An 11,271-nucleotide genomic window follows, 5' to 3' on the forward strand; every position below is an offset into this window, starting at 1 on the left:
ATGACCATGACTACCATGCCTGAGAGTCTAAACAGCCCCGTCTCGGGGAAGGCCGTCTTTATGGAGTTCGGGCCGCCCGGCCAGCAAATGTCTCCTTCTCCCATGTCCCACGGACACTATTCCATGCACTGTTTACACTCCGCGGGCCACTCGCAGCCCGACAGCGCGTACAGCACAGCTTCGTCCTTCTCCCGACCGCTGGGCTACCCCTATGTGAACTCGGTGAGCAGCCACTCCGGCAACCCCTACATCAGTTCAGTGCAGCCCTACCCCAACAGCTCCGGCCTGGCCCAGCCCCGGCTGGAGGAGACAGGTAGGTGCCGGGGGCGGGGGGCGCGGAGCGAAGCAGATCCGCCGGGGGGGGAGCGAGGCGGCATCGCGGAGCGCTGTGTGTGAGCCGGGCGGGGCCGGGGCCGCGGGGAGCGGGCGCCGAGCGGAGCGGACCCAGCCCAGCTGCGCGCGGAGCGGTCCCCGTCATTATTTGTTGCGTAGCGCTATAAACAATGTGCGCAATTAAGGGTAATTAAACCTCGACTGCAGCCGGTAAAAATAGCAAACTTTGTTGGGATGGAGCCGGGGCTGCCACCGCCGCGCGGAGCCTTTGTTGCGGCGCTCCGCCGCCCCGTCGCCGTGAGCGCTGCGCTGTTACCGTCGCCGTCGCCGTTACTGCTGTTCTCTCGCTGCTATCACTGTTATTTACTGTGCACCGTTTGTGGTTGTAGGGGCCGAATCGGAGAAAAGCACTGTGGTAGAAGGAGGGGAAGTTCGCTTTAATGGGAAAGGGAAAAAAATCCGCAAACCCAGGACTATTTATTCCAGTTTGCAGCTGCAGGCTCTGAACAGGAGGTTCCAGCAAACCCAGTACCTGGCCCTGCCCGAGAGAGCCGAGCTCGCGGCCTCTCTGGGACTCACTCAGACTCAGGTACGGCCCCTCCGCGCCCCGCCGCCCCGGGCCCGGTCCGGCGGGGTCGCTCGTATCGAAGCCGCACGCCCGTCCCGTCCGCGGGGCCGATCCCGGCCGGGCTGCGGGAGGCGGGGGGGGCGAGGTCGGAGGGAGCGGGACACGGCGCGGGGGCGGCCGGGGCGCGGGGGCACCGCGGGGCGAGGGCGACCGGGGGCCGTCGGGGCGGGCAGGGCGAGTGTGAGGGCCCGGCCGGGCTGCGCTGAGCCGTGCCGCGCTGCCGTTGCAGGTGAAGATCTGGTTCCAGAACAAGCGCTCCAAATTCAAGAAGCTGATGAAGCAGGGAGGGGCGGCCCTGGAGAGCGGCGCTCTGAGCAACGGCCGGGCCCTGTCCGGCGGCTCTCCCCCGGTGCCCGCCGTGTGGAACACCTCCTCCGCCTCCGGGAAGGCGTCCTCGGGCAGCGCAGGCACCTACATCCCCAGCTACACGTCGTGGTACCCCTCGGCCCACCAAGAAGCTATGCAGCAGCCGCAGCTTATGTGAGCCCGAGCACGTTTTTCCCCGCCGCGAGCCGAAAAAAAAATTCACATTATCACGGACAAAAAAAAAAAAAAAAAAAAAAAAAAAAAAAAAAAAGGAAAAAAAAAAGGAAAAAAAAAAAAGGAAAAAATAAAGAGTAAAATAAAAAGGAAAACAAAACAAAACGAAGAGGAGGAGGAAGGAAAAGAGGACAAAGGCGCGCCAGCAGCCGGCCGGGCCCTCCCGCTCCGGGCACAGATGCGACGCGGCGCGTCCCCGCCGGCGGCAGCTGACGGAGCGCGGCCGGGGGACAATCGGGGCCGCCCCTCTGTCTGTGTTGTGTGGGATCTGGGTCACGGATGCGGCCCGGCAGTGCGGGGCAGCGGCCGTACCGCGTCCCGAGCGTGTTCCCCTCTGCGTTTCCTGTCTCTTTCCCCGTCCATCTGTATATTTTTTGTTCTTGTCTAAGGGGAAGAAAGGGATTTTATTTATTGACCGAATTACCGCTGAGGAGCTCCGGGCGCAGCCGGGCGCGGAGCGCGCGGCTCCGGCAAAAGCGCCCGGTGCCGTTTCCCCGTCCAAAAAAACACGCAAAACAAAACAAAACAAAACAAAACAAAACAAAACCGAAACGCCGCACGGAAGGACGCGCTTTGTAACTTTTCCCATCGCTTTTCTACTTCGCTGCTGCGGAGATCCCCGGCCCCAACGCCGCGCACCGCCCCGCGCCGAACAAAGGACGGCCGCGCGCCGCCCCCCGCCCTGGAGCGGCTTTGCGGAGCGCTGTGCGGACGCGGCATGGAGGCGGCGGGGGGACCGCGTACCCCTCGCTCCGCAGTGCGGGGCCCATCCCGGAGCGCGGGAGCTCCCGCTGTACATATTTGATTCTTAATCCTTATTGTTCTGTAAACATGTTGCACAAATTTAGCTTTTTTCTTTCTTTCTTTCTTTCTTTCTTTTTTTTTTCCTTTTTTCTCTTTTTAATTCTGATTTCCGTTTCGTGTGGCTGTACGACATGACGCTTTGTGTACGGAGATTTGCCATTTTCTTGTGACCCTCGGAAGATGTGATACCTGAGCTCAGCTGTGTTTCGTGTCTATATGTCAAAGTTTAGTTTTATATTGAGAATGTTAACTTATTGCTTTGTATTTGGGGAAGGAAAACAAAACAAAACAAAAAAAAAAAAAAAAACCACACAAACCTTTGTACATAAGTTATAAAGTTTCTTTGAGACAGTAAAACTATGGTTTGGAAAAAGAGCTCCGCGTGGTCCATATCTCGCTGGGCGACCCGAAAGGGCTCCGTGCGGGCAACGTGGGTCCGATGGGTACCCACACAGCGCCCTACGGGCAGATCCGGGCTTCGGGACTTCGGGGCTTCGGTCTCGTGCCCACTCACAGAGCGCACACGCAAGGAGAACCCTTCCCCGGAGCTCCGCGCATCGGGACCGGGAGCTGCGGCCGAAGCCAGCGGCCGCGCATTGCCCGCGGACTCGTGCCGGTCCCCGCGGAGCGCTCTGAGCGGGGCCGGGACGGCGCTCAGGGTCGGCCGGGTGACGGACCAACGTCGAGCTTACGGTACGAGCACAGAAATGGGGAGCTCTGCCCCAGCGAGGGGTCCCGAGCAGGGAGTCTGTTCTCACCGTTCGCTGAGACGCGACTCTCAAGCCGGGCCTCGTTAATTCTGCCTCGTCGCTGACGAGGGGTTCGTCACGTATCTGATTCGGAGATATTCGTAATGAGGACATTAATTAAACTCGGAATAATCCGAAGGTGCTTCTATTGAGACAATACCTCATTACGATGATTAAACCCCGGTTTCCAACATTGTCCATTGTCCCTTTAACAGCCGTCGCCCCGCGCGCACAGCCCCGCGGATGGGGCAGCGAGTGGCGAAGCATAATTTGGAGATCTATTCGGAGATCTATTTTTTCCCTCGTCGGGGGAAAAAAAAAAAAAAAAAAAAAAAAAAAAAAAAAAAAAAAAAAAGCTCCCCTCATTTTCAAACACTTCGGAAATAGGTTACACACAGCTTAATGATGATCAAAATGACTCTTTTCTGCGAAAAAAGACCCCAAAGTGCGCGTACAGCTGCAAACCCAAGAGGGTCAGCATCATTTCACTGTATTCTCTTCTTGATTACAAGCCGAGCCCATCAAACACAACATAATTACAGTAATTTCAGGTTTATTTATTCTAATGCAGTTTCCCCATCTCTCTGGTAATTATGAGCAATTTTTTCGCCCAGGGAATCTTTTTGCATTAACAAAAGAGATAACGCACTGAAAGCCAAATTTGCTGCGCATTGAGAAAAGCGAAGGAAAAAAAAAAAAAAAAAAGCGGTAGGTGCGAGCTGCCATCCCGCAATTCGGCGCTGCAAATTGCTTGCAGGTGTATGGAGCAGCGCTGTCAATGGGAAGGGGCTTCCAAATTAGCAAATGCACAATGTTGAAGTAATGAAGACGGACTGAGCGGCACTGCCAAACAACGGATACCTCTTTCACATCTTCCACCCGAAAAGAAAAAATAATAATAATAAAAAAAATCCCCTCGGAGCGTCCCCGCGAAGCCCCGCGAGTGCCTGCGGTATCAATCCGACGGCAAAGCGCAGAGCGGCCCTGAAACCGCAAACAGTCGGAGGGTCCGAGCCCCGCACCCCTCCGCCGAACAGGGGGGGAAGCTGCCCCGCGCTCTCCCCTCGACTCCCGTGGGGAGCAGCTCGGCGTCTGCCACCCTCCTTCCCCCCGATCTCCCCGCGGCACTGCCCAGGCACTCCGCGGCCACGCGTCCCCCGAGCGCGGCGGGGATCGCGGCCCCGTATCCGCGTCGGGTCCCCGCTCGGCCCCGGCCCCTCCGCGGCGGTGTCCCCGCGCCTCGCGGCGCGCACTCACCTGGCCCCGGGGCGGCGGCGGCGGCGGCTCTCCGGGCTCCGGGCGCGGCGCTCCGCGGTAGCGGCGGGCGCCGAGCGCGGGTCGGGCTGCGGGGTGCGGAGCGGAGAGCCGGGTGGTAGGGCTGAGGAGGGAGAGGAGAGGGGAAAAGGAGCGGCCGAGCGCAGGGATCGCGTCCTGGGAGCACGGCGTGGGCTGAGATCCGCGGAGCGGAACGCGCTCCGGGCGCGGAGCCTTTTCGCGGCTCCGCTCTCGCAGAATATGACTGAAATTTTCTGCTATATAGCCTCTGTCTTTATAGCTGATGAAAAAAATTGCAGATTATTAGCATAAATGTTTACTCTTCATTACGCTGATGACATTGTGCACTCGAGATCTTGGTAATCTTTGGGAAAATTATGAGTAATTTTTAAAAATTTTAAAGCAGCGGCAGTTACCATGCAATTCAGGCTAATTCTGCGTAGGCTCCGAACGGATATAATTATCGAGGAGTCAAGATGTTATGCTAAAAACTATGCATTGATATTCCCATTTATTATGTACATACAACTTTGACAATGTTGATGCTTGAAATAGCAGGAAATTGTCTTGCGCAAAAATTACAGTCCATATTAGGACATGTGAAATTGCGAAGAATTATATAGTAATTGCAGGCTTTCAGATGGGAGAGCCAGAATGCTCAAACTGGTGCAAATGTGGATAAAATTACAGATCAGAGCAAAAATTAGGGAAAAAAGGGGTCTGGGATTTTTCAAGTTGGCTATAGGATTCCGGAAGTGCCTAATGCCACATGATTGCTGCGGCTTTAGGGGAGACATTCATGCCTCAAATAACTCCTTTCGCCAGAGCCGCTCTAATCGAATTTCTCGGGCTCTGCTCTTCACCGGAGCACACGAGCGCGGCGCCCACCCGCCGAGCGCCGCCGACACCCGCAGCCCCTCGACGGGGACCGACGGGAGGGGGTGGAAAGCGGTGGGGGGGCGGTGCCGAGAAGAGCCCCACGGACCTTCCAAGGGCGGCGCGGCGGGACCGCACGGGGCGCTTCGTCCCGTTCTCGACGGCCCCGCTTCTCGACGCAGCCCGTCCCGTGCCCCCGGGCCGGAGGACGCGGGTGCGAGGAGCACCGCCGGCCCGTGCGGGCCCCGAGCCGGGTGCCGGGGTTGCTCGGGGGGATGCTCGATAAAGGGCGAAGCGGTGGAGCGAGGACAGGGAGAAGGGACGCGCGGAGGACGGAGGGAGGAGCGCGGGATGCCTCGCTCTCGCGGAGCGCTGCGCGGCTCCCGGCCCCCGACGGCGGCCCCGGCCCCAGGCGGAGCGGGCCGCCGAGAACGGGACTGAAGAGCGCGGGGCAGGGAGGCGGTCCCGGCCGCTCTGCCGGACCCACGCCGCCCTCCCACCGCGCGCTGTGACACCGCCCGTCACCGGGGTGCTCCCCGCCACGCGGGTCCGTGTCCCGGTGGGTCCCTCCGCCCGGCTCCCCGCCGTTTCCCTCCCTGCGCGCTGTCACCCGCGTCCCCGCGGGAGCGTCCCCGGGTAGCGGCCCCTTTGTTTCTCCCGCTCTCCCCTCCCTCGCAGCCGTCCCTCTCCCCCTCCTTTCTCCTGTTCCTCCGCCCCCCTGGGCCCACACCCCTAAAGACCCTCCCCGAGGCTCCCGGCAGCGCACCGCACGGCCGGGGACGTTCCGAGCGCGGTGTGCGCCCAGCGAGTGGCGGGGCTTCGCGCTGCCGGAGGCGCGAGGATTGACTCAGAGCCGCCCCGCGGGGCTGCGCGGGCGGGAGCGGGGTACGGGACGGGGCGGCACCCCGAGCCCGCTCGTGTGGCGTCGATAGGATGTCGAAGGGGGGCTGCTTCGCCCCAAGTCAGCATCGGGCCCGGACCGACGCCCCCGACCACCCCCGTCCCCAAAGAAACGGAGAGCTGGCACCGTGGAAACAATAATTTATTTAAATAATCTCTGCTTGCTGTAAAAGAAACACGAAAGAGCGCTGAAGTTTTCCATAATAAATAACCAAAATACCCTTTGTTTGTTTATGTCGTGTCACGGCTCTCAGCGCCGCGCTGGCAGCCGCGTGCCGAGGGGGCTCCGTCGGGGCCCGATCCCTCCCGGGGGCACCGGAGAGGGACTCCCGTGCACAGCCTTGGGGGGCGACGGGACGCTCCGGCTTTAAACCTACATATAAAACATATTTATCTTTTTTTTTTTTTTCTTTTAATCGTTTTATTTTTATTTGTTTGTTTGTTTGTTTGTTCAGTCCCCAACATCAGAATGAGGTCTTCCGCAAAGGCACCTATCGACTTCAAAAAAATAAAAAGGGAAATGACCCGCGGTCCCTAGAAGACGCCGCCGCCGCTTCCGCCGTGGTGCTGAGGGAGGGAGGCGGCGGACGGCGCGGGGCCGGGCGGGTACCACGCGTAGCTGCCGAGGAAGGCCGCGGCGGGGCCGGGGGAGCCACTCCCCGCACGTGGGTGCGGGGCGAAGTCCCACGCGGGCGGCGAGGCAGGGGGAGGCGGCGAGGCGCTGCGGCGCGGGGGCGGCTCGGCGGGCAGCTCGCCGCTCTTCCACATCTTCTTGAACTTGGAGCGGCGGTTCTGGAACCAGATCTTCACCTGCGGGAGAGCGGAGAGCGGCGTCAGCGCCTCGCGGCTGCCCCGTCGGGCCGAGCGGCGCCGGGCAAACCCTACCTGGGTCTGAGTGAGGCCGAGGGAGGCGGCCAGCTCGGCGCGCTCGGGCAGCGCCAGGTACTGTGTCTTCTGGAAGCGGCGCTGCAGGGCCGCCAGCTGGAAGCTGGAGTAGATGGTGCGCGGCTTGCGGACCTTCTTGGGCTTCCCGTTGACGATCCGCACCTCGGGCTCGCACTCCTCCTTCTCTGCTCGGCGGAAACGGCGCCGTGAGGAGCCGTGGCCGCGGCCGCGCCCCTCCCGCTCCGACGGCCGCCCCGCTCCCCCCGGCCCCGGGCCGCGACATACCGGAGTCGTTGGCGGCCGGCGAGGCCCCGGCGCCGTAGGGCCCATAGGAGCCGTAGGCGGCCGCGTAGCCCGGGTCGTAGCCCGGCTTGGCGGGGAAGGGGGCGGCGCCGGGCGCGTAGGGGCAGGGCACCGGCTGGCCGTAGGGCTGCCGGTTGGCGTAGTAGCTGCTGTCGGTGGCGGTGGAGACGGGCAGCGTGGGGGACTCCTGCGGCTTGTGCAGGCCGTGCTGCTGATAGCCGCCGGCCGAGAGCTGGCTGGCGTGCATGTCCGGCGCCGGGCTCGGCAGGACGCCGGTCATCCCGCGGCCCCCGCCCGCCCGGGGCACACCGCCCAGCGCCGTTCCCGCCGGCCGCGGCGCTCAGGGCCGCGGCGCCATCCTGCCGCCCCCCGCACTGCGCTGCGCCGCGGGGCCAGGCGGGCACCGCGCTCCCGCCGCCGCCAGCGGGACGGGTGTGCGGCGCCGCGCGCCGCCGGGGCGGCATTTAACTCCGGTCACGTGGGCGCGGCGCACGTCACCTAGCAACTGCCAATGGGGCGCCCGCGCGCGCCGCATCTCCGGGGCCCAGCGGGGCGCGAGTCGGGAGAGACGCGGGGGCTGATCCGGCCGCCCCGTCGGAGCCCGGAACCCTGCCCTGCCCTGCCCTTCTCTACCCTATCGTCACGTTGCCGGCGAGCACCGACGGGGCGGTCCCAGGGTACAGCATCGCGTCGATGCGGCTCCCCTGGGACGCCCGCGCGCACGCACCGGTGGCTGACGGCCCCCCCAGGCCGTGCACCCCTCGGCGGCGACGGTCCCGGCGCCGTTGCGCTGCCCGACCGTCGGGGCGATAGGCCCGGCTCCGGCCTCGGACGCCCCCTGTTGCCGCGCGCGGCGCTTCGCTCCCTCCGTGCGCGCGCCGCTCGCGCAGCGCCGTGCGCGCCCCTTCCCTCGCGCGCTCCTTCCCGCTCCCGCCGCGCGCCCCAACGGTCGCCGCTCGCGCTCCCCACACGGGGCGGGCGGCTCCCCGGGCGGCTCTACAGGACCAGGCCGCGTCGCGCCCGACGGTCGGAGGTGAGCGGGACCGGCAGGCGGCGGCCGGGAGCGGGGCGGGAAGACGGCGGCCGTCGCGGGGACGCGGCGGGGTGCTGGGAGAAGAAAGGCGTGTTGCGCGGCTGTGGGAGCGGGACCGGCGGGGCCGCGGCTCCGGGAGGGCCTCCTGCGCGCGCCGCTTCCCTCAGAGAAACTCGCCGCGGGGCCGCCCGAGGCGGGGCAGCTGCCGCCCGTCCCCGCCAGCACCCGCGCGGGGCGGCAGCCACACGAGAGTGACCGCCGGGTGCGGCTTCTGCAGGTGTCCGCACGGCCCGGCCCGCGGAGCCGCTCTCACTGCCTCTCGGTTGCTCGCCGCCGTCGATTCAGACGGTTTGTTTGGCCGTGCTGGCGCCGGGCCGTCGGGCGGCGGGGGGGAGGCGGGGTGAAGGGTGTGCAGCGCACGGCCCGCTGCCTCGGCGCTGCCAGGGTTACGTGCAAGGAAGGGAAGCGTTCGAAGCTTTGGTTGCATCGAGTTTGCACCGGCGCGCGTCTCTCGTCGCCTGAGGCTGCCGAACACGTGGGCTGCCTTCGTTGGCGTTGGCTTCCCTGGTTTGGAAGTGTCCCCATGTAGAACACAGCGCCGCGGGCGCTGTTAGGCAGATACACCAAACACACTGCGTGCACCACGCTGGAGTTCCATTGCTCTTCAGAGTCGCCTCTCCAGAAGAGCTGTATGTGTCCATTAATTTTTTTTTTTAATTTTTCTTTTTTTGCAGGGCAATTTTATATGGCTCACAGAAATGTCTGCAGCGACTTCTGCCTGGTATGTTCTATTTTTATTAATTATTGCTGTTGTGGTTCTTTTGCTAAAGCAAATGTAATCTGAGAAAAAAAAAAAAGTGAAAATGCTTAAAGCCTGCTGTTCTCGGTCTTTAAATATTTAGCCTGGTATCAAGAGGACAAGATGTCCTATGAGTGTTTTCTCTCATGTTCGACTTGAAGGGAACCACGCTCAGCATTAGAAAAGAGATGAGTTTCTAATCGCCTGTAATTGTGATTATCATTTGATACATTGTAGTCCACATCTCCCTGAACAATTTATTTCACTGATTTAAGTATGAATGTGATGAATCTCAGGAAATGAGCCTGTTCTTTTTGACAGTGCTAAACCTGAGTAATTGGACAGTAGCGTCAGCTACAATGGCACATCGGTGAGTGCAGAGTGCAGGTTTCTTTTGTGGCTGTGTGAAATGCTTTCTGGTAGATTTATAGTAGCACAATGCCTGGATAGTCCTGAGCAGGTGTCTTGGTAATAGAAAGGCCACTTACTTCTTGTGCCATGTGGAGCAGCGGATGGGGCTCTTGCTAGCATTGCATCTGTGAGATCTGGTGTTGCTCCCTAGTAATGGTAATGGCTAACAGGTAAAAATTCACATCTGAGGAATTAAGCTTATCAGCTTTCAGGAAATCGCGAGTCTTTTCAGCGCCCGTCCGGAAGCTTGCTACCCGCTGTGCTTAGTTTCCGAATCCAGTGTTATCATTTTCCTCTCCAAAAACTGTTTATCATCTCATCCATCTGTTCATCAGATTACTTTATTCCAAAAATCACAGACTCTTCTGGGAAGGATATGACCTCTTGCTTGGCTCCCCAGGGTGCCAATTCTTTGTCCCTTGTTGTGAACAGCCTATACAAGCATGATAGCAGGCTTTGCATGATCCTTTCAGAGTTGTTTGTAAGACTGTCTTGTCTAAGTGGAGATTCACTGGCTGCTCAAGTCTTTTTTCAACAGAAACCTTTGCAGTCTGAAGCACAACCTGTGATTTTTAGTAGTTCATTAGCCAACTGTTATTTAGCACAGGCGATTGTTTTCTTGTGCCATGGTGGGGAGATGCACAGCCTCCGTTGGGGTGAGCTGTAATCATCATATTCATTGGTCTACTTGCTTGTGCATACTGGGGGGAAACTGGAAAGTCTTTGTGTATGGAAGGTGAGGAGATCGGTGCAGTGACCCCCCACGTGCGGCGCACAGGTTAGGGAACAAGGCAAAGTGCTCCTCCGCAGTCCCTCCTGCCCTCTTTTATGGCTGTGAAGTCTTTCCTGGTGCTGAAGTGTGGTACTTCTGGCTGCTTGGACCAGTCCTCCCGTTTCCGTAAATTCTTTTCCATAGCAAACTGTATCACAAGTAATAGCACTGACTAAACAGTATGCTTTTCTCTGTAAGAAGGCAATAAAATGGTATTTTTTGGAGTGCTATACAGCAATGTTACCCAGGCTCTTCAGCCTGGAGCAGATGGATCTGAGCCCACTTTCTAGTGGATTTAAGCAAATTCGGGTTCAACTCATAGGTAAATCCTCGTTTAAAGTGTTTTATATGTGAATATTTAGATGACAAAAATCTTTAATAAGAGCATGCAGGAAAAACATTCTCAATGTGAATCACTTAGTAGTTGCTAACACTGCTGCAGATGACAAGTGTGAGGGACGATGAGAGGCGTGTTTTGGGGGAGCAGATGTAGGCTGTGTCGATCATTTGTGTCGCTGCGAGCTCCACTTGTCACAGGTAGTAGCAAAAAGACTTTTTTGCCTTCCTTGCAATTTCTGTACGTCTTTTACCTGTGCAGTCTGAGCAGAGTTTGAGCAAAGTGTTCAACATGGAGAATAACCTAGGCTGCTTTGGTTTTACTCTGTGATTATTTTAAGGTTCAATTTAGTGGGCAATGCTATTTGGAGCTGAGAAATGCTCTGTTGCCTTGGTGTGCTTGGGTGAGTCCTGATCTGTAGTGCCAGCGGACTGTTTGAGATGTGGAGTGCAGTTTCTGCTGCAGCCCATTTCTTGAGCTGATGATGCTTCTGACTGGCAAATAACAAGGTCTGTCCCTGCTGGAAAACGTGACCATCTTGCCTGGAAGAACAGAACATTCGCTCTTCTTTAAGGAAGATCTTTTCAGCAGTACCTCCTGAGTGGATTAGACACACCTGAGGCAAA

At 59.4% G+C, this 11,271-nt stretch overlaps 2 protein-coding genes across 2 annotated transcripts; one reads left to right on the forward strand and one right to left on the reverse strand.

Annotated features, from left to right (window-relative positions):
• On the forward strand, positions 1 to 1,445 carry DLX1 (distal-less homeobox 1; the record flags this gene model as incomplete). Its single annotated transcript, XM_079538926.1, has 3 exons — positions 1 to 313; positions 723 to 922; positions 1,191 to 1,445. The coding sequence occupies 3 exons, from the start codon at positions 1 to 3 to the stop codon at positions 1,443 to 1,445; spliced, it is 768 nt and encodes a 255-aa protein (XP_079395052.1).
• A 5,194-nt stretch (positions 1,446 to 6,639) lies between these two features.
• Positions 6,640 to 7,573, reverse strand: DLX2 (distal-less homeobox 2; the record flags this gene model as incomplete). The annotated part of the gene is made up of 3 exons (XM_079538874.1): positions 6,640 to 6,915; positions 6,991 to 7,175; positions 7,276 to 7,573. The coding sequence occupies 3 exons, from the start codon at positions 7,571 to 7,573 to the stop codon at positions 6,640 to 6,642; spliced, it is 759 nt and encodes a 252-aa protein (XP_079395000.1).
• Between the last annotated feature and the right edge of the window lie 3,698 nt (positions 7,574 to 11,271).

Source organism: Tetrao urogallus (assembly GCF_951394365.1).
Source record: "Tetrao urogallus genome assembly, chromosome: 8".
In the NCBI taxonomy this organism is placed as follows: domain Eukaryota; kingdom Metazoa; phylum Chordata; class Aves; order Galliformes; family Phasianidae; genus Tetrao; species Tetrao urogallus.